The sequence below is a fragment of the Parasteatoda tepidariorum genome, chromosome 8 (genome assembly GCF_982258835.1).
Source record: "Parasteatoda tepidariorum strain Cologne lab strain chromosome 8, Ptep-v5.0, whole genome shotgun sequence".
Classification (NCBI taxonomy): domain Eukaryota; kingdom Metazoa; phylum Arthropoda; class Arachnida; order Araneae; family Theridiidae; genus Parasteatoda; species Parasteatoda tepidariorum.
The window spans coordinates 67,396,111-67,423,722 of record NC_141762.1 but is presented as its reverse complement, the minus strand read 5'-3'; the positions used below and the strand labels follow the sequence as shown (position 1 = coordinate 67,423,722).

General features: G+C 29.2%; 2 protein-coding genes and 1 pseudogene across 3 annotated transcripts in view; 1 reads left to right on the top strand and 2 right to left on the bottom strand.

Annotated features, from left to right (window-relative positions):
* LOC107444189 (uncharacterized) overlaps positions 1-4,276 on the top strand; it is a 52,504-nt gene extending 48,228 nt beyond the window's left edge. Inside the window, exon 3 of the mRNA XM_016058274.5 lies at positions 3,942-4,276. The gene's annotated coding sequence lies outside the window, so the exon portion shown is untranslated. The remainder of the gene's footprint in view (positions 1-3,941) is intronic.
* On the bottom strand, positions 380-2,317 carry LOC147806242 (pyruvate kinase pseudogene; annotated as a pseudogene). The gene has a single exon (XR_015435876.1). The product of XR_015435876.1 is annotated as a pyruvate kinase pseudogene (transcript).
* A 1,962-nt stretch (positions 4,277-6,238) lies between the features above and the next one.
* Positions 6,239-10,914, bottom strand: LOC107444176 (uncharacterized). The gene is made up of 5 exons (XM_016058259.4): positions 10,774-10,914; positions 9,262-9,412; positions 9,008-9,186; positions 7,167-7,323; positions 6,239-6,505 (listed from the first exon to the last, which is right to left on the bottom strand). Exons 2-5 carry the CDS (start codon positions 9,371-9,373, stop codon positions 6,330-6,332), a joined length of 624 nt encoding a protein of 207 aa, XP_015913745.2. The 5' UTR covers positions 9,374-9,412; positions 10,774-10,914; the 3' UTR covers positions 6,239-6,329.
* Between the last annotated feature and the right edge of the window lie 16,698 nt (positions 10,915-27,612).

The window sequence follows — 27,612 nt, the reverse complement described above, 5'->3', positions numbered from 1 at the left end:
ATTTAAAATAAACTAATCGAAAAACTCTGTTATTTTTAACTGTAAAAGAAATTTACATTTTCATGCCTGTTGTGTAATTTTATTAACATTAGAATATTATATTTAGTCTATAGATTCCACATGATTAATCGTATTTGAGCGAATAGAGTTTAAAAAAATATCTATTGGGGTTTAAGAAATAAACGGGAAAAATATCGATACTTTTCTCAAATTTTTTCTTAAGCTAATAAAAATAATATCTCATAAAATGTCTCATTTTAATAATGTATTTATATTTAAAACATATAACTTATTGTCAAATTTTATCTTATTAAAATGAAATATTGAATTTTTTCAATGATAACTACAACAAGTTTCGTAATTTTCTAAGTTCCTTTCGTGTAAGATAGAATAGTTTCACCTTCTGTTAAATTTACAGGTGCAGTTACTTCTAAAAAATGATAAAGACAGCCTTAAACAATATAATGAACAGTGTCGTTAAATTTAGAAATGAAAATATTCCTGATGATTTTTTTTAAAAAATTGTTACTCAATATTAATAATACGCATAGTGTCAGTCGACTCACTAACAATAATAACAGGATCGTCTTTTTTTAAAATATTAAGTTGCATGCCGTTTTTAATACCATACTGAACACGAGCATCGACATCTTCGTTATAATCAGGTAGCATTTCCTCCGTATAATGGAAAGCATAAATCGCTCGCCACATTTGGCTTTGACGAAAAGCCGTACCAGATCTTGTAACCATAATGATTGGACACCTAGGCCGGAATTTGGCGATGGCATAAGCTGCTCTCCCTGCTTTGGTCAAAACTATAATGGCACTTGCCAAGCATTTTAATGATGCAGCAACTGCAGCAATCGCCATACACGTATCAAAATGAGATGGAATAACTTCTCGAAATAAGAGATCAGAAAATATAACACGTTGATTTAAAACTGTTTCTGCTTCATGTGTTATTTTATGCTGAACTGTGACACATTCAACAGCATACTGTCCTTTGGCTGATTCTGCAGAAAGCATAACGCCATCCGCGCCATCCAAAATAGCATTGGCGACGTCACATGCTTCAGCTCTTGTGGGTCTTGGCTTTTGGACCATGCTATCTAACATCTGTGTAGCACAAAGGGCGGGTTTTCCAGCAACGTTACATTTAGATATCATCATTTTCTGCGCCAAGAATATCTTTTCTGTTGGAATATTAATCCCAAGATCTCCTCTGGCTACCATAATTGCTTCTGAAACTTCTAGAATTTCATCGAAATTCTGTATTCCTTCATCATTTTCAATTTTTGGAATGATCCAAATATGTTTGCCTTTGTCTCCTAATAATTTGCGGATTTGTTTTACGCCGTCAGCATTTCTGATAAAAGAGGCAAAAATATAATCAACTTCCAGTTCAAGTCCAAATGCAAAATCCTCTTTATCTTTTTCAGAAACTGCAGGTAAATCAGTATCAATCCCTGGTAAATTGCATCCTTTTTCACTTCCAAGTTTGCTCTCATTCCCCACTTCGCACTCCACCCAATCACCGCCCACTTTTTTGACGATGAGAGTAATTTGTCCATCATCCATGTATATTTTATTCCCCTCCTTAATCACTTTAGTTATATTTTTATAATCAATATACACTGTTTCAGAATTACACTTATCAAAATAGCTGTCATCAGTCGTAAGTTTCACTGTACTTCCTTTCTTCAGTTCTATTTCTCCAAACTTATCCCCTTCTACAAGACCAGTTCTGATTTCTGGCCCTTTGGTGTCCAGTGCAATAGCTACAGGATACGAATCCAAACCTTTATTTTTTGCGACTATCTTCGCTGCCTCTCTTACATTAGCCGCAGTTTGGCCATGATAATCATACTCTCCGTGAGAAAAATTAAGTCTAGCCACATTCATACCGGCTTCCATGAGTTCCACTAACTTTTCTACTGACTGCGTAGCCGGTCCTATAGTGCACACTATTTTACTAAGTCTTGGATGATGAGTTTTTTCATAAACAGTGTAGGCGCATGCGTGATCAATAGCATTCAAAGACATATTTTCGATCAGTCTCTGTTCCAAACTCTTCTCCGCCATTTTTGCTTCTTTTGAAACGACGGTTAAGAAGGGATATTGAGATTTATCAAATTTTAATCTCTCTCTTGCTGGAGGGCGTTCACCTTTACTTAATGCTGTAAAATACTTTCTAGACCAAGCAAGCAAATCAGGTGGGTTGGTTTTAATTGCAGCTTTTGCGTAATTTTTTAATATAGAAGGAAACTCTTCTGGAATCGTTATTTGATCATCGAAGAAAATAGAATCCATCAGAAAGTGATGCCATTTTAAAATAATCTTATCTTAATGATTGCCATTATTGATTTTCAAAATTTATAATTTAAAATTAATAATTCCTCACGAGATATTTATATATTTTATTGATGTTTTAATAGTTAGTAAAATGTAGCACGGAAAATTTGGTCGTCGTAATTAAATATTTTGTAAGAATATTTTTATTTTATTGCTTCAGACAGATAAACGCTGTTTTTTTCTCAGAAAATGCTATACTGAACAACATATTAACAAATTTTATTAACAATTTCTTGCAAGCAGAATTTTTTAAAAAGAGATAAACTGAAAAATTTTAAAATATGAAATACGTTTTTGTATAAATGCAAGTGAATAAACATTATTTTGTGTTGCTGTTTCTAATGCCACTTGCCAATTACCAGCGAGCATGCTTGGAGAAACAAAGCAAATTTAAGGCTGAAGGTACGTTTCTTGTTGTTCAGTGGGGCCATCTATGGCCAAGAATACGTCTTCAGCCACACACACGTCACAGTCCGTTTCAAAGGCTGGGCCCATTCGTACATCCATTCATTCATCCACAGATCGTAATTTTGACCTGAACCAGATAAATATGCATCTCCAATTCATTAATTTGTAATACGTAAAATTAATTTATTTTATAGACTATTACGATTTAAATTTTAAATAAACTATTGATTATTTTTTTAATTTCAAACAGAAAGAATTTTGCATTAAACAATTATTTTTAAATTTAAATTTTATAAGAGACTAAAATTTTAAAAAAGAGCTTTCTTTAACAACCAATTGAAAATGTTTAAACTAGTTAACCCGCAGTTTTGTGCACTAAGCCATAAGTAAAGAGACGTGATACAATCTTTTTTTAAAAAATTAATGTTCCCTTTTACATTTCCTTTAATACATTTTTGTTAATAATTAATTAAGAAATTTAACAAAAAATTTTACGAAAAAATCTTTTATTTTCGCAGATGAGAAAAATTCTGCATCAAGCAAAATTAACAATTTTTTAACGACATGACAATTTTCTAAGTATTAATATCTAGTCTCGATTAAAAAGCTAGTTTTACCTATTTTCGTTATTATTTGCTTGTATGTTTCGTTAATTTAGGTTTGTAACATGGCGTACATGCCTAAGTCTGTAAAATAGGAAATATCAGATAGATTTAGAAATTTGTTTAGCGATGTGAACAACGATAACTTTCTTAACACTGTTTTGTTTCAGGATGAAATGGTAACGAAATAGAATACTTACAGTGAGTTTAGAAAATTCTTTTTTCTACGAGGGCCGTAAAAAATTGCTTAAACTATTATTCATGCCAGTGATTATTTATTGATTGTAATAATATTTTCAGCTGGTATTGTGCAAATAGGTATTTAACATGCACTAAGGTAACAGGTTTTTTGCGGTCAGATGGAAGTATAGCTTACAATTAATAAATTTTATTTAAAATTAGATGACAAAAACTGTAATCTTCTTTCTATCTGTAATAAATATTAAAAGAATATAACTTTTTACACAATAGGAATTAAAACTAATATATTAAATAAAAAGAGGCAAATTAGTTTACATATTTGCATTGTACTCTGAAAACTATGTTATGGAATATTGACAGTTTAATTTTGTTTTGCAGCCATTTTCAAGAAATAGAAGAATCATTGTGGTCATCAGACAATAAAAGAGAAGATAAAAATATTAAGCATCAGAGACGATTTTCAAGCGATTGTCAGTGAACTCAATTGTGCCAAAAATAGTCATTGCAGCTTTTTCTCTTGCTACATTTATTTTGTCTTTTTTTTCTGTCAAAATTTCACACGACGTATCTGTTTAAAAAAAATAATTGGATTATTGATTTTCAGGACTGCTTCTCTTAATAATTTTCTTGTATTTTATTGAATATACTATACTATTGAACTTTATAATGTATCACATTTTGTTGTAAATAAAATTAAAAATTTCCAAACAAAATTTCGCAGTTTTTTTTTTCGAATTTATAAATGAAGAGTTGTACTATCATAAGGTTATTTAAGTGTTTAAAATATAGAATAATTTTGAAATCATCTTTTCTTAAGAATTATTATTGCAGAGTTAAGTAGTTTTAGGCTTTCAATTTTAGTAGAAATAATAGATTATTGCTGTACAATTTGTTACCCAAAAGTTGTGTTGTAATACTAAACTGTTTCTGATTATTTTAATGTTTGTTTCGCTTTTTCCGACCTAATTAGAAATGATATTATTGTTGATAACAATCTGTAACTCGATGATAATCAATTTAAATAAAATTAATATTATAGGATACAATATTTTGAGTTTAAAAAGTTCAAATTAAGAAATCATAAATTATACTATACTGACAAAAAATCGGACAGTACATTGACGAACCAAAAGTAATAAATAATGGTATGCTAAAATTAAATACACGAATAATTTCTGTAAACTCTTTAACTGTCAGAATTTTTTGCTGTTTTATTTTTTCATTTAAAAAAAAAACCTTCTTGTATTCTAAAAATTTGAACTAGTTGCAGAATCTTAAAAAGAAGAAAAAGCGTGGACTAAAATTAAGTTAGAACTACCTTATACGTAATCATTACCTTTAATATATATTTTTCGTTTCTTTGTAAGGATTGAAAAAAGAGACAAAAATAATTTTGGAAACTGTTGCATCATTAATGAAAGAGGGTGGAACAAAATATATCAAAACTAGTTAGATTGCCTTGCGAAACCTCAAGGGGTTTCATATAATCACCTTTCAAGTCGTCTCTGTTATCTACTGCAATCAAACAGGTTTCGAGTTTGCTGTCTCTTTTTCCTCCGTGATTATTTAGATGTCTTTAATGTATTTTTCCTTGCTGAAATGCTGATTTGCAACCCCTAATATAAATACTTGTTTAATTTATTTTTACAAGGTTCCTAAAAATATGTATCAAATGGGAAGATTATAGAACACTGTGTAAGTGACAGTATTTTCATTCTTTAAAATTCATAAAATTTTCCTTCAGTCACTCAAGTCATACCTTTATTCATTCGTTTATTCTTATCTGCATTTGTTCGTCATACAGTAGTCCTTACACTATTTCGAGAACATAACATTAAAAATAATTTAATACAATACATTATATAACTTAAGGATAAATATATAGCTTAAAGGATAAATATATAGCTTAAAGATTAATACCTTTACATTAATTTAACCTCCGATGTAAAGATACCTTTATAACTATGGTTAAATTAATGCTGATGACAAAGATATCTAGGTCTTCACTGTTTTTAAGCAACCATACCATTTGAAATGGTAATGGGGCGACAGCCAGCATGATGGTACGAAATGGTAAGAAGACAATTATCTAAAATAACGCCATGCTTACATCAAAACTCTTATCGGAATTTAGATTTTACCTACACATCAACCTGCCGGAATGGAAATAGCAATTAGTATTTTGTTCGGAATTTCTTTCCGAACGGAATCAAGATTTCGTAATATGCCAAACTGACATGTACGTAATTATGACGTCACAAGAGCGTCATTTCAACCGAAATTAAATTCCGTGAAGCTGGTAACAGAGCTTCAATGACATATTTTGTATTTTCAACCACTGCGCAGCTTAGTACCCCTAACGTAATGACATCTGTCTTATTTTTCGTCTACTGCGCAGTTAACTTCGTCACATCGGACTACTAAATTGATCTGTGCTGAGGCCTTTCTACTTCTAGAAGGTGTTGCTTCAACTAAGGCTCTAGCTTCAACAATTATCAAAATATTTCCTAACAATGAAAATGCAGTCTCCGTGTAGCACTCTAGTTTTAATAACCTTGAACAGACAGATGCCTTGTTGCCTTATTGTTTTCTTTAGTGACATATTGCCAATAAAAATTAGCACAAAATTCAAATTTTAAGCTGAGTGTGTTTAAAGCATAACAGTACCAACTTAATAATCATTTCACTTTTCTCTTTAATGAAATTACAAATATAAAATGATGTAATGATATTCAACAATAAACACACTAAAAAAAATTTGCCTCATTAAAATTCCTTCCATAATCGTTCACATTTTCTCATGACACTAAACTTGGTTTCCTCTTCGGATGCGGAAACGCCTTCACTTTGTAAAAATGCTACTATAGCTTCCTTCAGGACATCCTTTCTGTCAAGTACTTCATAGGCTTCTTCATGGCTAAGTAATATATCTTCAAGCTTTTCTGAAAGATTAAACAGTATTTAAATTTTAGCGAGCTTTCAAAATGGCTTGTATCCTAAGCACGCTGGCCAAATGACTAGTTATTTCATTTAATATACAGTGCTTTGCCAAGTTTCAAGTTCATAAAGTTTAGATTCTCTTTTAATTGTTCTAGGACAGATCTTTGTTTTTAAGTATTACTTGAATTCTATTGTAATTTGCTGAAATTTTAATCAACTGCTTTTTCTATTTTTATTCACAGTCCACATTAAATATCTGTTATCACATTTGTCCTTTTCCCCTTTATGTTAAAGCTATATATATATATATATATATATATATATATATATATATATATATATATATATATATATATATATATATATATATATATATATATATATATATATTGGGAAAAAGTAGAGCGTGTCAACAATATAATGAGAGAAGGAAGGTGCGAAGCAGGTTTATGGGGATTTTACAAAGCAAATGCTGCCCAAACCCCATTTTCACTTGGGCAGATTTACAAAATTCAAACAATCTTAAATCCGATTAATTGGATCTTTTATTTTGACATGAACTTTTTGAAAGATAATAGTGAATGTTTTTTTAATTACAATATAAGGAAAAAAGAGATTAAGAAAAGGTAGATAAAAATTCATTTGGCCACTGTGTTTACATACCTTTGTTAACAGCTTTATCTTCCTGCTTGGTTGAGGTAAAATACAGGTCATGAAGCCTGGTTTTTTCCAGCTGATTAAGAATGAAAAGAAGTCCTTTCCTTTCCATTAATGTTATCAGTTTCTTTGATTCTACGATTGATACTCTATTTGACCACTCCTATTGTTCAAAAAAAAATGAATTAAAATGTGTAATTATGGCCATGACCATATAAAAATAATGCAAATGTTGACTTCCAGTTTGATATACAGAGTTGGCCTACAGTCTATCTATATGGTATAGTCTATCTATATGGTCCATGGAAATAACTCCCCTCGCCATTCATCTGGAGCAGTGGCGGTTGTTATGGTTACGAGGGTTGGCTATTTCAAGTAGGGATGTTGGGTTAATATTTGGCAAGTTTTGGCTCTTGTTGGTGAGAGAAAAGGAATTAGGGAAAAGAGAGAAGCTCTCCTCTTTGAAAGCCGCGATTTCTTGTTTATCAGTAAACAGTCTTAAATTTTGTGACGAGGGGAGTTCTTTCGATCGACAAACAATTAAGGATTCAGCTAGTTTAAAAAGTCCGTTTATTTACCATTATACTATTACAAAGACAGCTGGTACTCATCAAATTTCGGTATTTACTGGTGTTTACTGTGTTCGATGTGGGCACACTTAGTCACTTAGCACAATCCTATGGTAATCAAGTTCCGTTCATGTGCTTCATTGATCATATTTATATCAATTTCCGTTACAGCAGCAATAATGTGTTTTTACAGTTTTACTGTCATGGCCTATTTTTTTTGCCAAATAGAATGATAGCCAAACATATTAACTTATCATTTTCGGAGTATCTAGGGAGCTATTAAGCCTCTGTGCCTATTTCAATTCATAAGATTGTGCTATATTAGACTGAATTGCATTTTGAAATTTCTCAGGAAAGTGTTTATGTTAAAAAAAACACATTTCGCCTGTACTACACTAGTATGTATTACTTACACACTAGTATGTATTACTTACATGTATACTATGACTGTATATTGTGCTGATATCTAATGAAAGTTTTAACGGCTGTTAACATACCTACATGGAAACATTATTAAAGAACAGTTTATATAAAAAGTAGCCTAATCTAAAGTAAGGTATATCACTAAATTGCCTCAAGCCCTTCAAGTGTATTATGTATGTTACATTTAAAAGAAATTAATGTGCTTAAATTGCTAATAGAGCTCTAGGCTATTAGAGCTCTAGGAAGAAATAAAATAACAGTTTCAATCGTTTCTTAACCACTTCAGATTTTTATCTTGATATGAAATCAATCGAAATCGCAACTTTCCGACACTAAAAAGCTAGCAGACTCAAAACTAAAATTAGGAAAATAATGAAATGATTTAAAAAATAAAATAAAATAAAAAGAAACAAACTTTTCTATGAGGCTAAAAGGAGAAAATACTTGTATTTTTGTCGCACAAAAGAGAAAAACGTGGGGCGCTTACTGATTTTATTTTATCACCACCTAAAATTCTCCTTGTGTTTTTCGAAAATAATGTATTTAAAGAGTAACGAGTTTAAAGTAATCGCATTTCGCCTTTTAGGTATAACAAAAATAAAATACGGCTCTCCTTTTTCTCCAATAGGAAAACTTTGTTTTCAAAAACATTTATTATTATCCTCCTCATCATCATTATTATTGTTATTATAGATGCACTTAAGCTATGAATAATTCATAATTCTTTAATTATTTACGTAACATAAAAAACAAAACTTGAATTGCAGTCAGTTGCATTAATCAACACATTTTTATCCACCATTCAGTTAATTAACTTATTAAAAATTAAATAAAAATTGGTAATTTAATTATAACCTTTTCCGGTATGGACCATAATCTTCTACATTTCCTTATTAAGGCATATTTGCTTTGGTATAGCGAAGCAGGAATGCTTTGATTCTGTAAATAAGTTACTATGTCTTCCTTAAAGATTTCTTTTCTGTCTAGCACTTCACATGTCTCGGTGACACTGTCCAAAATACTTTCAATTAAATCTGAAAAACAAAAGCCTTACTTACTAACACTTCAATTTAAATTAAATAAAAAATTATAAATTTATATAACTTTACCATGCTCTGGCTCATTTTTCAGAGTCGAAGTACGATACAGATTAAGAAGCCTACTTTTTTCAATCTGTTTAAGAATGGCATGCATGCCAGCTTTTTCTCGCTTTGTTATCATTTTCTTGGCAACTGAAGTTGACTCTCCATGTAACTAATCCTACAATGCAATGATGCAGGAATTATTATTATTATTATGTTATTATTATTATTATTATTATTATTATCATCATCATCATCATTATTATTAATATTATTTTTATTATTATTATTATTATTATTATTATTATTATTATTATTGTTGTTGTTATTATTATTATTACTATTCAGATACAAAAAAAGGGAGTTCTAACACGAGATTGTTGTATCGTCAATGCGCAAACATAACATTAAACGTTAGCATTAAGTTATATTAATTCAAATCATTTTATTCATTCCATCTACCATTTTTGACACACAACTCTTCAAACTTTACATTCAAATTTTTAAAATAACAAAACAAAAAAGAAAACATTTGTTATTTTAATAAATTATTAGGGAGTTTCCCCCTTCTTGCTGTCTTTTACCAATTTCTCTGATTGATATCAAATAAATTAACAGATTACAAGATATTAAGCAGATTTATTAATCAAAGGTTAAATTTGTTTGGTTGAAAGGTCTAAAGTTTTATCTACAAACAAAGATTTCCCTATTTGTTTGAAATAAAATTTGAATCACTCTGTTATTACTGCAAATTAGTTTAATCTGCAATGCTTATATTTCTTGAGCATTATTTTTTTTAGGATTCTAAAAATATCTGTATTAATATATGTATATATGTATCATTTTAAAAAATTCAGAAAAATGAATATTTTTCTTTCTTGGGGAACTACTTTTTAACAAATCATCAAATTATCATCAATAATCATTAAATGTGTCATATAATATCAAAATACTACTATAAATCTAATTTGCCCACTTAAAACAGATTTTTTTTATTTTGAATATTTAAATTAAAATATTTTTTTAAGATTCATGATTAAAATATATGAAATCGAATGTAGACTTAACAATTTCAGCACAACTCACACAAAAAGACAGGTGCGTTTATAAGAATATTACATTATTCACTATTAGCTAAACAAACTTTTATTTGACAATGTAATTTAAAAAACAGTTTAGACAATATTTATTGATTTCATAAACGTATCAGAATAATATGCTGAAAAAATTTCGAATCACTGATCATACTTTGAAAACTATAATTTGTTAATATTTTATTGTACTTAAAAGTGGCAATAGTAAACAAGATTTTTCTAATTACAAAATGATGGATAGAAAGTTATGATATTTAAAAATAAAATGACATTATCAGCATATTAGAACATTTATTAATATTGAAAATTAATATAAATCACAACAACTACGTTTCGTTCATCCATTTCAAAATATATAAGAATTAGCTTACGTAACATATTCCGTATTATTTAATAAATGATTGAATAATTATTTTAAAAAACTATAAGTTTTTGCGAAGCTTACCATTAGAGACAGCTTTCAATTTTTATCAAAAATTTTTTTAATTAATTTATATTTAATATCTACTATTAATCTATGTAAACAAGTAAAGAATCTTTTTGATTTTAAAAATTTGTACTATAATTACTGTTTATAATTTCTAAACGACTTTCCACGAGGGGACAAATTTTTCAAGTTTCAAAAAATAATCTTTGCACTTGAATGCTTCGGACTAACCATTTAAACGAAACAACTTCTATATGTTGGTCTGTGTGGTTTGATATTAGCATAGAGCAAGTTTAGATTAATTACTTTTACATAATTTTAACTTAGGAATATGTTGCTTCTGAGTGCGATGCAGTGGTTTATAGATTTTCATGCATTGTTCTCATTTGCTATTTTAAAAACGGACTCCAATTAGGTATACTATAGCCTACGTCACAGATCGTGTTATTCCTACTAAATTTAACTACTAAACAGCATTTTCTGCGAACCTGATTTCTAGCAACAAGTAAAAGCATCAAACGAAGTATCTTGTTATAAGTCGCTACTCGCCAGATTGGAATTGTATTAGTCTAGTTCCTTTGGAAATAATTTATATTGTTGTTTTACCGAAGTTTATGAATTTAGTAAGCATATTTAAAACTCAGTTTATTAATTAAACTAAAAGGTAAATGTTATTCCTAGTAAGTGGAAGTAGTTGTGCTTTTTTCATATTATACTCAATTAAGATGTCTAAGCTGATGTCACTTCACTTTCCCGTCCACTGTAAATCCAGTTACAGCTGCAACCAATAGGAATATGTTTCTATTGGAATAGAAATAAGAATCATCCAATAGGAATAGTGCAAACGAAAACTGACTGAATGATAGTGGAACACTGATCTAGTTCATCTTCTGACATTCACATGATGGGATAAATTTGAATAGTCGACACTATATTATTTATCATAAGTGTCTTTGTCATCTTTTTTGTTTTTTGTGAACAATATTTATAGAAAGAATATATGAAATACTTCTCTGTGTGTCATTGTGTAGATATAGTTTTTAAAGTTGTGTTTTTCTTGCTTTATTCCAATAAAAAAATTTGAATAAAATTAATATTGCTTAAATTTGTGTTAAAGATTTGAAGTTGTTTTTTTATCTCGCCCATTTATGTAAAAACACAAGACTTTCAAATCAATTCCAAATTTATTATCTTATAATTCGGCTATTCATAACAATGTTTGTGTCATATTTTCATTTAGTCTGAGTTATTTTATTCTACCATATAATAAATTCTACTATAAATGGAGAAAACAAAAATTTTACTTTAATAATGATTTTCCGTATTTATTTTTTGATTAATGTTAAAGGAGTAATAGCCTGCGTTATTCATATAAATATAAATTTTAGTCAGCATTGAAATTAATTTAAGAACAAGAAAAAGGGTAAGAAAAAAAAATATTCAAAATAAATCGTAATCGTTTTACATGTTTAAACAAAGGAAAGGTTACTTTTTATATATTTCACTGTGATTTAAATATTGACTCCATTGGCCCTTTTACACTCAACCCAAAGAAGTATTTTATGCAGTTGTTTAGATCAAATACTTAAATAATAATTATGTGCCCGCACTCTCAGAAATATGCAATCGCTGATTGTTCCATTAGATATTTAGGAATTAGGAGCCAGCATTCTTAAAAAAAATTAGTTTAAGTTTGAAAAATATTACCGTTCAAGTTTTCCTACAACCTTAATTAGGTGCTGGATCTAATCGTGCTTCTGTTCATGTTCAAACATGTAATTGTGCAATCAAATTTGCGAAGTTATTAACATCCAGATCATACAGTATACCCCTATCGAGAGTTGACATCCAATGATAGGCAAAAATATATTAGCAACGAACTACTACCGTTTTTAAAATGGGATAAACATTCAGCCCCATAAAAGTAATACAAATCTGATATGGTATCCCGATATTCCAAGATGCTGATGAATTTATTATATGTAACATTATAGCTTCTATTTTTTATTGAAATAGTTTTAATTTTACAGGATTCAAGTTTTATTATGTATTCGGTACTAAAAGTAATTTCTGAAAGTTAAGTACTGTTTTAGATTTCGAAAGAAAAGTACTAAATGCCTTTAAAAAATTGCTACGTAAATTTCTGAATATTGATTTTTTTTCCATTTTATCTATATAATTTTGTGGGGGGCGGAGTTATCGACCAAGCCAACCGTCATCTATCAAAAGGTACCTCTTGATAGAATCAAGTTAGCATGCTTTATATACTTGTGAATGATGTTAAACTTTTTGTAGTGGTAGTTACGCCACAGTACTCCCCCACCAGAATTTTATCTGGGATATAATTCGATGAACAGATCTCACTAGTTGATGTACTTGTGAATGACCGGGAGAGAGTCACCGGATATTTTGAGTGCTGAATGTGAGAGGTGTATTAACATCACAGTCGAAGTCGCTCCTGTGTTGCCATTAGCAGTCGAGAGTATGCAGGAGTTGAGAGTGTAGGCGATGTGTGAATGTTCGAGACGAGACTGAGAAGCAACAGCGCAGGAGGTGAATAGTGCATTCACAAATAGCAAGTCAACTGTTCAATGTGGACTATCCATCGAAGTAGGCGTAACCGTTAAGAGATTGCGAAGTGGGCGTTACTTGCGTGATCAAATCACGTTCGAAGGTCACCAATGTGGGGGGCGGAGTTATCGACAAAGCCAACCGTCATCTATCAAAAGGTACCTCTTGATAGAATCAAGTTAGCATGCTTTATATACTTGTGAATGATATTAAACTTTTTGTAGTGGTAGTTACGCCACAATTTAATAAGAAATGTATGGTTCAAGTTTGAGACTTCTATTTTAGTTGGAAAGAATTATTTCACATTCAATTTGGGTCATTTTCTCTCATTACCCCGATAATTAAAAATTTCATAATAAAGCTGTTTATTTATTAATTTTTATATACATAAATTGATCAGGAACACGTTTATTAAAATTGGTGACTTCTGTCCTGATAGAAACTTATGGCCTTGTTGACACGCTCTATCAACATACTGGCTGAACATCTCGGGTCCAGTCGCTACATATTTATTCCGATAACTGCAAATATTGAAATGAATCTATTTTAGTTATTCCTTTTAGTTGTTCCCTCTTTTCACAGATAACACAAGCTCAAAATTTAAAACTTTTACCTTAGTAAAATCGTATTACTTAGCATTACTATCAATTAAGTTATCTCGATAACTGCAAAACAGCGAAATGACACTTGTTAAGTTTTTTCTAATTATCTTATAAAAAGCAAATGGGTCCAGTTTTAAGGCTTCTACCTTGGTAAAAGATAATCATTTATCATTACTGACAATTATGTCTAATTACCCCCTATAATTAAAAGTAATGAAATTAAGCCTTTTAGTTTTTCTTTTTATCTGTTCAAGTACTCGTGGTTTAAGTTTGAGACTTCTATCTGCATAAAAACGTGTTATTTAGCATTACTGCCAATTAGGCTAATGACCCCTGATAGCAATTTTGTACACTCTGCCCACCCCTCTTCTCTTTCAAGTAAGCGCGTTTTAAGTACGATTTCCAATACTTAGATTTTTTTACTCTATCTTTGATGCAATTCTATAAATATATAATTTAGGAACAATATGTTCGTATTTTCGCCATTGTAGTTTTTTGGCTTTTGAAGAGTCAAAAAGGCTAGTTTCAATAAATAAACTGAGCGTCAAAATTTTCTCATAACTAAGTATCCAATTCAGTTAATTAAAGCGTTCTTAATTATGAATAACTTCTTTGAAAAAGAACTTCCTTTTGGAAATTTGCACTTTTTGTAAAATTTTTAACGAAACTAGATTAAAAGAAGGAATCATAATCATCATCATTTCTAATTCTGAGAGCAGATTTGGTTGAAAGATATTTCCTTGTTCTGTAGTCCTGAATCAAGCAAACATAGATTCCTTCCATGCAAGTTAAACTAACATATCATTTAAGAGCATTTGACATTTTAACAACATTTTCGAAGAATTAAACTGGGAAACAATTTAACAGATCTTAGATACCTTCGTATTGCTGATTTCAAAACTGCAATCGTCTTCTCCCTCTGAGCAACAGTTTTTTTTACCATTTTTAAATAAAATTTCAAATCTATTTCTGTCGACATGTGTTTAGTTTAAAAACGCTTTATAAATAAGAAGGTCATACAAACATCGTGACAAACTTCTAGAGGAGTTAGGGCACATCATCAGGATTAAAATAGCATTGGAAACCATGCCTTAATATTTCGTCATACACTGCTAGGGGTGCTTCCCAATTTTGAACAATTTCATCGTGTTCTTCTAATCAGGTTATAATAAGAAGGTACCTTTAGCTGCATACCATGACATTTACGGGCATAGGTTCCTATGCCATTTTAATCCTGGTGAGGTAGATGAGGTCCTTTAGAAACTGGTCTCAGATAGTCTGGTTGGTAGGGCACAGGGCCCGTCCAAATGGTCGTGGGTTCGATCCCCGCCGGCCGAAGATTCCTCGTGTAGTAAATGGCGACTGATGCAAGTTAAATCTGTCAAGTCATAAACTCCTCCATGTTCCCATACCAAATCATACCCCTGGGGGTATTGATATAAGAGTTTCCTTGTCTTCTGGATTAAGTTCAAAATTACAAGGCTGCGGAGTTGAACATTAGTTGTCGTAAACCCAAAATTGGGTAGGTTGTTTAATGACGGTTATAAAGTAAAATAAAATAGTCGTGTGACCCCTTATATATAACACGTTTTTACGCTTGTGCACTTCGATAAAAAAAATAGGCAATAAATGTCATTTTTAAAAAAGTATCTATAGCTTTAGAAGCAAAATTAATTTCATTTTTGAAATCCCTACTCCCGAATTAAGCAAGATCAAATATTTGTATAAATGCAACAAAAAAATTTGTTCCCCAGTGTTATTAATATTCAATTTGCTTTCATTAAATAAAAGTTGTAACATAAGGGACAAAGGTATAGCGTGCGCATGAGAAATTGTATAATTTTATCATTTTAGATTCAGTTCATTTAATTTTTTTCGTAGAAGTTGTATTTATTCGTGATATGTGCGATTTAGGAGTTTTAAACGCTCGAATTAATATTCAACAACACTTGATAATTGATTTCATTTTACAGAAAATTCGTTTATTTTTATTCAAACAATATGTGTGGAAAAAAAGCCCAGTGCTATATTCAAAATTCCATTATTTTTGAAAAGCTTAGGGATTATATAATTTGCATAATAAAATGGAAAATGTTCATTTCCTATTCAAATTTTATTCAATTAACGCGTTACGTGATGTTTTTCTTCAGTTTGTTTTACATTTTGTCTCACATAGGAAATAGCTAATGAGAAATAAAATGGTTACTCAAGATCGTATTATATGCAAATGGGTTTTTCCATTGTTTATTGTAAATTGATTGTATTTAGAAACAGTCTAAGAAACTATTTATGGGTTGTTCTTAAAGTATTTTAGTTTTTTTTAATGAAAATGAAAGGTAATTTTCTTAAACAGTTTTAGAATTTCCATGCTGAAATTACGGTAAAATAACCAGTAGCAGTCTGTTCATCCGATTTGCATAAAGTTTATGGTTAGGAACATTTTTCACCTTTACGATTTTTAAACCGTTTACAACAAGTACGGTAAGAAAAACTGTGAATAGAAAACTCTACTATTTTGTAACCTTTTATAACTGGCATAGTTTCTAAACCATAAAAATAAAACTTTAACGAACGCTTAAACGCGCTGTAGATGCTGCTTCATTTATGCGTGAATAATAGTTTCTTATTAAAATAGTCCAGGGTCACCGACTGAAGAGTGCAAGACACTGAAAAATTTTCATGTATTGAAGAAATTTAAAAATTTGTGCGTTGTCAACGCTGGGATTTGAACCCCTGTTCAGTCAGTCATGAGATTGACCGATTAGCCTTCTCAGTATGTACCCATCTACCCATGAACTAAATAGTTTCATAAGTGGACCTAGCTGGCGCGAATAAAATTCTGGTTGTTAAACCATATTAGGTAAAAACAATCAATAAACGTTTTTTCTCACACTTGACAGTTTGAATATCATCTATTATACGGTTATTTGACTGTTTTGGTTGAAAATGGTAAAATAACAATTAAATAAACAGCTATTTAACAATTTTTAACGAAAAATTTCCAATAGTGTAGTGAGTGAATAAATATTTTATTCAATCATATATTGCTTATTCTGATCCCAATACCTTTTACCATATTCATAATTCCACGCGCAAAAACATTTCTTTTCTTTTCCTTGAACAGTATTTTTTCTCTTTACAATAATAAAAAGTAAAATATGCCGAACAATTTTCATTTCATTTTCTATATTTGAAAGGGCGCCAACCAAAATCTGGTACATAGAATGAATCGAACTTTTCACAAGCAAACCTTGCTATATAAACTGTCAAAATATGTAATGGTTATGCCACCTAAGTCTGAAGTTGGCTGTGAAAAAAACATAATTAAAAGTACTATTGAAGAAAAAAAATCGAAATTGCGTTAGGAGCAACTCAATAGTTTTAAAACCGCCTTTACTATTAATGTTTGAAAACTTCGGCCATTATTATTACTACCTTTAGATTTTCTATTATTACAACTGCATTAGAATTTCTGTAATGATTTCTGGAATGCAAAACACGTAACGTTTTGTTACACTAAACGGTGAAAAGCGCTTCCGATTTCTTAAGGATAAACAGAGCAAGTGTTTAAGAGTACTTGATAGTGGAAAGTACAAGCGCTTTAAGTGCATTTAAAACGGTGAAAATAACAAACGCTTCGGAGTACTTATCATTGAGAAGAACAAGCGTTTCAGAGTCTTTAATAGTTTAAAAGAAAAAACGTTTCAGAGTTTTAACATACTAAAAGACGTTTATATAAAAAATAAGTTTTTTGTAGTACTTAATAGGGTAACGGATAAGCTATTTAGAATCCCCAACTTTGAAAATATGCAAAGTTTTTTTTTATTATGAATGGAGTACTTTAATTAGTGTTAACTCGTTTAAGAAGGTTTAGAATACGTTTACCAGTTAGATTTCCGGAAGTCATTTGACAATCGTGTGACAACACTTCGCCTTCTCGTAGATTCTTTTTCATCTTGACCTGTTTTACTGTTCAGTGCAAGGAAGTTTTTTTTTCCTTTTTTTTATAGAATCTGACCATCTGGTCCATTCCCAGTTGGTCAAGCCATAAAAATCCATCCGGTGACTGCATTAGATGACCAGCCCATTTCATCGTTCGAATTTTGATATAATTGGTTATGTCATGTTCGTTATAAGGACTTTAAAATTCATCGTTCGCTTGTACTTCCTTTCAAATTCTTCAAGCGTTCAAATAATTTTTGATGCTTTTTCATCTCATCTTCTTTAATAGTGATTCATCATTATTTGATAATGTTCCTTTTTTCCCCCAAATATTAATGGGCAATCCTTAATTTAAATATAGTTTTGACTTCTCATTTCTGACAAGCATTCATAAAAATATAGATTGAAGGTGATAATAGCAAAATGCCCTGTATAGTTTTCCTCTCAAATTTTTTTCCTTATTCTATAAAAAAGAAAAGACTGTCAAACATTTAAATCAAAGAAAAAAATTCTTGATTTCTTGAAAGTATTTATTATTTTATTCATGAGAGAATATTTCTAAGCATAAGTAAGCCGATGAATTTCACAGTATAGCTGACAGATTTCTTAACTTGTTTCATTCATGTCTAATGATACAAATATTTAAATTTTCAAATACACAAAGAAAATCAAAATAAGAGTTGTCTTTTTTTTTCATATCTTTGCTATACTGATTCTAAACTAAATGCCGTATTTTTGTAAAAAGAAATCCTATGTTGAAATTACTATTAACAAAAAAATATCATTTAAATTATGTATGATACAAAAAGAATAAGACAAAAATTTATTCCTAATTTCTTTTTTAAAAATTTGCTATTTACGTCATGTTTCTCTCGAAAAAAATATTCTAGCTGACTTTCAAAATCCTTTTAAAGTCATTTGATTGATGATTGTTGACTAAGATTTGTATCTTGCGTCACTTCTGAAATCCTTCCTCCGGCTACTCTCTTTCTAAACATTTTTCGAAACATTTTTCTTTTACTTTTATCTTTTCGTGAAATATTTTTCTCAAACCCACATTCTCTCGACATACAATGTGAGAAAGGAATATTCTAATAGCTTTAGCTTTGGAATATAGGTAAAAAAAGGGTAAATCTAGTTGCTTCCACTAGTTGTCACAAAATGGCCTAATATTTGGAGAAAAAATATATTTTTATTAAAATTAAACACAGAGTTAAAAATTTTAAGTTTGCTGCATCTAAGTAAATTTTAATATTAATTTCAAACAACAGATAGCTCTGAGGATTGATAAAACTTTATAGCACTTTTCTCTATTTCATATTAAACCACTCCAACTATGTTTGGTCACATAATTTTGCGTATGTTTTATAGTTTTCTCAATAAGAAGTGCCACCAGTTGACAAACTTTGTAACTTATTTTGAAATTTGTTATGAATATTTCTAGTTTTCTAGCAAAAAGAAGCAAAGTGTAGATTTCTATCTCCATCAATGTTTCTTTAATTTTCAAATTGTCAATCAATTATGGTATAAACGCATTTCACAACAGCTTTTTTATCTGATGGCAATATCTATTTATTTATTTATTTATTTATTTACTTACTTATTTATTTATTTATTTATTTATTTATTTATTTATTTATTTGTTTGTTTATTAATTTATTTATTTTCATGTATCAAATAATATTTTGGTTAACTTGATCTGAAAGTATTAATGCAAGAATGTGAAGGAAAAAAATGATTCAGAAAACTTTTTATTTTACGGAAATATGATTGATGTTCAAAGAAATTGCTCAAAAGTAAAAGATTTAATTTATACACAAAGAATTGCTCGAAGAGAGGCTCAAAGAAATTGCTAAAAAGATCTTCCGCCAGCTGCAATGTAAACTTTATAACTACTGCGTAGGGAGTGATGTACATTTGTGAATGCAAGAAATTTAAATGGTTGTAAAGAAAAAAAATACTTTAAAAATTTTAAAAAATTACATAAGGGTAAATTTGAAATCAAAATTTGCAATCATTTCCCGGAAAACTGCTTCATTTCAATAGTGATCCACATGCAGATGAATTTTTAAAGATGAAGAACTTTTTCAGGAGAATTAGACATGAGTAATTTTGAAAGCTCAGTTTAAAATTTCGCCCTGTGAAACTGCTTCACCTCCATAGCGATACACATGCGGAAAAGTTTTTAAAGATGAAAAACTCTTTCAAGAGACTTAGACATGAGTAATTTTGAAAGATCAGTTTGAAATTTCGCCCTGTAAAACTGCTTCACCTCAATAGCGATGCACATGCGGAAAAGTTTTTAAAGATGAAAAACTCTTTCAAGAGAATTAGACATGAGTAATTTTGAAAGCTCAGTTTGAAATTTCGACCTGTAAAACTGCTTCACCTCAATAGCGATGCACAAGCGGAAAAGTTTTTAAAGATGAAAAACTCTTTCATGAGAATTAGACATGAGTAATTTTGAAAGCTCAGTTCGAAATTTCGCCCTGTAAAACTGCTTCACATCAATAGCGATGCACATGCGGAAAAGCTTTTAAAAATGAAAAACTCTTTTAAGAGAATTAGACTAGAGTAATTTTGAAAGCTCTGTAACCTACTCGATAGAGCTCTACATTTTTTCCGACTCTACAGACGAAACATATTATCTGATTAAACCCTATAACCTAATCGATAGAGCCCTTAATATTATACGATTCTGCAGTCCTAACATATTGTTAGATGGAAAAAAAAATTTAATAAAAGAAATAAAAAAAAGAAAAAAAAAGGAAAAAGAAAAAAAAAAAAAAAAAATATATATATATATATATATATATATATATATATATATATATATATATATATATATATATATATATATATATATATATATATATATATATATATATATATATATATATATATATATATATATATATATATATATATTAAAGACGGCATGTATCGAAAGCTTCATAACTCCCGATATGAGTTTCAACTAATAACTCTTAATAATGAATGACTCAGCAGCTGAAAAACTTAAATAATTTTTCATGCAAAGTGAAGAGTTAAAGAGCTTAATGGATGAATAAACTAAATCAAAATCTTCGAGTATTTTCAGACAGGAAAACGAGTTAGATGTAAATTTGGCGACAAACAGTCGACGACTCAAGAAAATCTGCCTTTCCGGCGCAAATAAAACGCCATGAGTGCAAACGCTATTATGTAATCAATTGAAATGATAACGAAGAATTTATAGATTTCACCAATTGGAAGTTTTCGCATTGAAAATAACGGCAGATAAATTCTCTATTTTCTATTGTTAATGTATGAACTTTAAAGTTAATTTACTCAGATTCACTGAAATGTCTCTTATGAAACTTCCATTCTATTAGAGCAAATTCAGCGAACTATGCGTCTGAAATTAAGGTCTTCTTGAACTTTAATTGTTTTATTTAAACTTTCTAGGTTTATACGCACGACGCCAGAAACCATGGTGACAGGGATTACACAATCGCAGTCAGTTTTCACTTTAATGCTTATGACCTCTTCAGTTTTATGGATCAAATGAAAATTAAGAAGGCTGTTTTAGTAGGTCATGGTATGGGTGGAATGACCGCCATCGCTGCTGCTATAGAAATGGTATGTCTAAATCTTATGTTTGTGACCAAACAATGCTGCCAATTAGGGATGAACTGGGTACTCGGTTAAGATATTTCATACTAGGATCCTATTATGAGTTCTCATTACTCAATGCCAGGTAACACTCTTTTAATCTCGATGCAACCATATTGATTTATGATAAACTTAAAACTATTCATAAAAATAGTCTTTTGAACCATATCTCTTCTTCAATTTGTTTTGTTTCTTAATCTTATTCTTCTGTTTCTTGACCGTTTAAGTTTAGGTACAATTGTTTTTACATTTGTGCAAATTTTTAATAGTGATTAATTTAATTAATAGAAAGGAAAATGCAATAAAGAGCGTTGAAAATAAAATTAGTATCACCAACAGAAATTTATTGAAAACTAACTGAATACCCGTTCTTTGTACGGGGTGAATTAAAAAAAATAATTAAAAAATCATTTTTGAACAATGCTACGAAATCATGCACAAAACTGGAAGGCCAACCGACCCAATTAATGAAGCTAAAATAATTTTAATTTGGTTTAATTATTGTCCCTCCTAGTGGTATTAAGTTATTAGATTAACCAAAACACGTTTTTTGTAATTCATTGAATCAGAATAGAGATTAACTTTATTCAACATCACTTGGCATCAACGCTCACTGGACAACAACGCTCACGGCCAAGTCATGATAGTCAAAATGTATCACTATCAAGTAATTTTCTCCGGTACAGATACCTTTCTAAGGGTTATAAAACATTTCCACGGCTGTCAGGATAGCCTGGTTGGTAGGGCGTTGGGCCCATGTCCAAGTGATCGTGAGTTTGAACTTTCTAATATTTTTGATATATTTTTAGCTTCATTTTATTCCTTGAAATGTGTTCCATATAACCTAATTAGCAAATTTTTAACTTTTAGGTTGCATTTTTAAATTTTGGAAAAATCATTTTAAATTATTATAGCCAGTTTCATAACTAGGTTCAATAAAACACAATTCAATGAATAAAATGAAGCAAAAAATATTCATTATAAGTTAATTTAATTGGATTCACAATAATTTAAAATGAATTTCATATAATGTTCCATTAAGTTTAAGGAAACGCCTAATTTATAAATTCGGGGAAATGCATCACTATATATTTTCGTCAAAAGCAACTGAAATTAAACAAAAACTAATCTTTATGTAGATTTATAGTCCTTCTATGCATCGGTAAAAAAAAATAATATTTCCTATTGATATTTGAAACACAAGCGATGAATTTGCAATTTTTCATTGTTAAGCAAAACTTTTATTTGATTTTCTCGGATTTATCTAAATAAATTCCTTTTAAAATTGTCATATATTTAAAAAAAATCAAGCAATTTACATAATTTTCAGAGACATTTCCTATCTGTTTATATAAGAAAATTTCTGGAGTTTTTGCTTTTCCATGTCCTCCTTAAAATACATGTCACCTGCATAGAAAAACTTTATTCACATCGATAAATGCCGTCATGAAATAGAAGTTTGTCTGTAAAAAGACATTCGATGGACAGTATGGCGTAAACTTCAACGCAAAGAGAACATATTACGCTACTGTGTGCTTTAATTAGTTAAAAATAGATATCTATTTTTAGAATCCTAATCAAAAATGAAATTTAAAAAAAGTGTCTACTTTAAGAGTTGTATAATACTGATAGCATAAGTATTTTCTTAAAAATGACACATTAATTATTCTAATGCTATTACTAATTTAAATGTCATTGAAAATAATTGTAGAGGAAATAAAAGCCCATCTTTAAGCCAGAACAATTGTTTTAACAGAAATTGATAAATTTTTTAAAACAGTTTTTATTTAAGAAAATAAAGAAAAAGCGATTTACTTACGTATTTTCGTATGCTGCCAAGAGTGGCTCTTTAAATTTGCGGATCGAAATTAGGTGTGATCGAATAAACACTCGAAAATTTAAAATAGGATTAAACTTACATGCTACTAATTTCTTCACAAATCAAGAAACACAACATAAATCGAGAAAAACTCGACGAAAAACTCTAGTGGAAATATTTTATTATATTTTCAGTAGATTTGGATTCATGTTTACATTGACAAGAAGCTTGTTTGAATAAAAATGGCTTTCAGGAGTTTTAAACTATACCAATAAGCGAGTCTCATTACCTCAATAAATTAAATTTCCAACCAGTCAAATTAAAGTTCTTTTACCTTCGGGATAGCCCTGAATGGTTCCAATAGGTTTTTTTTCCTTCCATGTAACGCAAATACACGTTAGTTCCAGAGAAAAGTTTTTCGTAAAAGCACATTTGTTCATTGTTTTCTTGATCTAAGAGAGATACTTTATCTTTTGGTTGTTCAAAATTACCAAGATACAGTAATAGAATCGTAACATCAAAACTACATTTTCAATTCAACATTGGTTATAAGATTTGATGCTTAAAACTTAAACAATGATAATCAGAACATCTTACCTACAATGTGCCGTTATTTTATCAAATATTTTTAAAATATCCTGCACTTAACAGATCCTACATTTGTGAATGCTTTTGAAAATTTAAACAAATCAAATGAAAAATTAATTAGCTATGATGTCTCCCCGTCATCATTTCATAGCAAAGTTTTACGTTAATCCGAACTGTCTACATCCGAACTGCCATCCAAAACTTAACTTAGACACTTTTTTTTATATTTATTTTCCAATATATTCATTGTGTATTTTTATTTACTATGTAAGTGGACAATAAATTTCCTTAAGACTATCACTTGTAAAAATTTGTTCAATGAAAAATTATGCAATTCTTATAGCATTTCACATAAATTTTATAATATCGGGCAGTGCCTCCCAAGAATTTTGATAACATTGAAAATTCGAGATGCTATCGTAACACTTTAACGCCTACAAAAGTTAATGATAAATTTTATTATTCATCTATAATTGAGTAAAAACTTCACAGCATTTCTCTCAGTTACCTTTATTTTGACATAAATTAAAGAAATTTTAAGTAATTGACTTATATTTAATTCATAGCCTGTGGGTTGAATAGTTGGCTAAAGTAACTTTGATTTAAGTTTAGTTATGGGTCATTCTTACAAAAAGGTGATTTTTTAAGTCCCTGAGTAATAAATATTAGGAAATACAGCAGATTTCTTAATATTTTTCTTTATCATTTTTCGTGAAGCTCTTAACTAACAAATCATATGCATTTCTGCTAAATGTATTTAATATTTCATTCTTATTTTTTAATAAACATGACTTCAAAATCCCCTCCGTGGACGTCCCTACGTCTGTGGCACGAAATAATTTTTAATGCCTGTTAAACAATTTAAATGTTATTTTAATGATTTTTGTAGTTTTACCTAGTTAAATGTTTATAGTAACTTTTTATATTTAGTATTTTAAGAAAAAAATTATTTTTATAAAATAAATGACTAGTAAACTTTGTCCATCAAAAATGATGTCTCCCTTCGTGGACAATTAATATAGTTCTGTAAATATGCATTAAAAGGCAGCATATGCGAAATCCCTATAAGACAGCTGCTGGGAGGGGAAACCATTCCATTTTCTAATGTTAAATATCAGTTGTTTTTGTTCTCTTTGGTGTCAGTTTTGGATTGTTGTGTTCAACTGGGGTTTGGCAAAGTTCTCACCGTATACTCCGTGGACATCATAAAGAAGGTAAGAGAAAATTATTTTATTTTTGATAGATGAATTTCAGATTGCAAAAATAGTATATTTAACAAAAAGAACTGCCCCATTTTTGTAACTTTAAAATTAAAAATCAGAAAAATTCAAGAACTAGTTTTTGTCTCCTCCGTGGACATAACAAATCCACGGAGGAGAAGACACAGTCAATGTAAGAGACAATGTGTTAGATAACCATAATACAATTTTAATAATTAAAAAACTATTTTCTTTTAATTGATATTTTTTAAAATGGAACAAATGTGTTAATTTGTTTCCATTTTAAAAGAAAATCAATTAAGTTTACCTTTTTATATCGGAGAAGTAAATATTGGCAATTTTTCTGAATAATTTCTGTGATGTTTAACATTTTTTTTTCTCTTCACATTTTAGGAAAAAAATTGTAAAACCAAAATTTAAGAAAAGAAAGCAATCAAATGCAAAGGAGAAGGGAACAGAAAAAACTCAGTATGAGATAAGCTGGACAGAAATTAAAAGAAAACCCTATATTGTTTGAAGAAAGTGAAAAAAAAAGAGCAAGAAACTTTAAAATTTGTATCAGAAAAAGATTTAACAGAAAAATCGTTATTAAATGTACTTAAATTTCTAGAAATTGATAGAGATAGCCGTTTGTGCCCAGGGAAAAAAGAAACAATAACAAGAAGAAAAGAGAAAAAACAAAAACGTTATTTGGATGACAGTATGTTTAACTTGCATAAAATGGTCACAAAAGAGTACCCTCAACACTCAACTTTCATGTGGAGTCTTAATTTTTATTTCAATAGTCTTTACATTTTAATTTATTAATATTCAGTAAGAGTTACTTCAGAAATTGTACACCTAGGTTAAAAATGGATGTTTCCTTTCATAGCAGCATGATTAATCGGAAGTAGCTCTATCTCTAATAATGAAATATTTTATTATTTACTTATTAATGTTAAACTCATATCAGTTGTGCCCAATAATTAATGAATTAGTCTTCATTGACATTTTATATTTTATAACATAAAATGTCTCCTCCGTTGACTATTACATCTCCTCCGTGGACAAGGCAGAATTTAAAATATTTTAAATCTTGTAAAAAATAAAATAGAAAACTTGACCATTATTATAAGGACATATAACAAAAATAAATAAAGGCATTTATGTAATTTTTATCACTTTCTTAATTACTTTAATTTAAGAAATTTTTTTAGTCTATTTATACCTTTTCAGTGAGAATGACCCTTATCATGCTTTAAAAACGCTAAATATTTTAAGATTGGTATAAGATTAGTTTAAGATATAAGATTTTTTAATAAAAAAAATAATCAGCTGAAATTTGTAAGTTAAAAAGTCCTATTTTAATTTCTTAGCCGAGAATTATAAAAGAATAAAAGTAACAAAAAAAATGCAGAAGCCTTAAAAAAATTACATATATTTTGAATAGTAAACATACAATACAACTAAAGCGCAGCGCAACAATACAAACAGTGTTTCGTAAATACCTACATTCATATATAATTTCAGAATCTTAGTAAAAAAATTATAAAATCAAACCACTACTCATTAAGAGCCAACTAATATTTAAGAGAGAGGACACTACAGTTAGTTATCTCTGAGTTACCTTTATCCAGTTCAATTACAATAAATGTGGAATTAAAACCACAATATGCATGTATTTAAAAATATGTTCACATTTTTTTGTTATTTCTATTAATTCTACACACTACTTCATCGTAACATATGAATAATTTAGAAAAATGCATCATTAGTAAAATTATTTGTTTAAACTAATTTTTTTTAAAAATAAATTAAGCTTTTTACTTTCGGTAATAAAACTAATTTTATTAATTATCACATAGCATTGAAAAACGTTAACATGTTCCTTTCTAAACTAATACGAATCCTAAAGCAATGAAAGGATTTTTATTTGACTTGATGCATAATACATTTATTATCGGGAAAAAAAACTGTCTTGTTTTGAAATCTTCTTAAATCATTCCGAGAAATGTAGCAAATTTCGCACGAGTTTCCTGTTTATATTTTCTTTTTTAGATAAAAAAATTCATTCAGAAATACTTTTTTGATTTTATACTAAGAAAAATTAATAGTTTATATTAAGTTTAAAATGAATATCAATTCTTTAAAAATGAATATTAATTATTAAACTACATTTTTCCAGTAAAAAATTAATATAAACTCTGTTTCTGTCACATATTCTAATTAGATATTTTAGTTATTACGTGCTTGATATTCAGTAAAATATAACCATCGTCGATGTTAAAATCAAGAAACCTCCAATTAAGGCTCCTATACTCTAATTTAGGGCTCTACCGTCAATAACATAATCTGCGTAGTGCATTTGAAATTATCTCCTTAATATTGAAACTTTGAATTCAAGTAAAAAGCTTATTTTAATTGATGCTTGCGAATAACATTTTTCAGCTATAAAAATCAAATAGTTTCACTGTTTTCCATG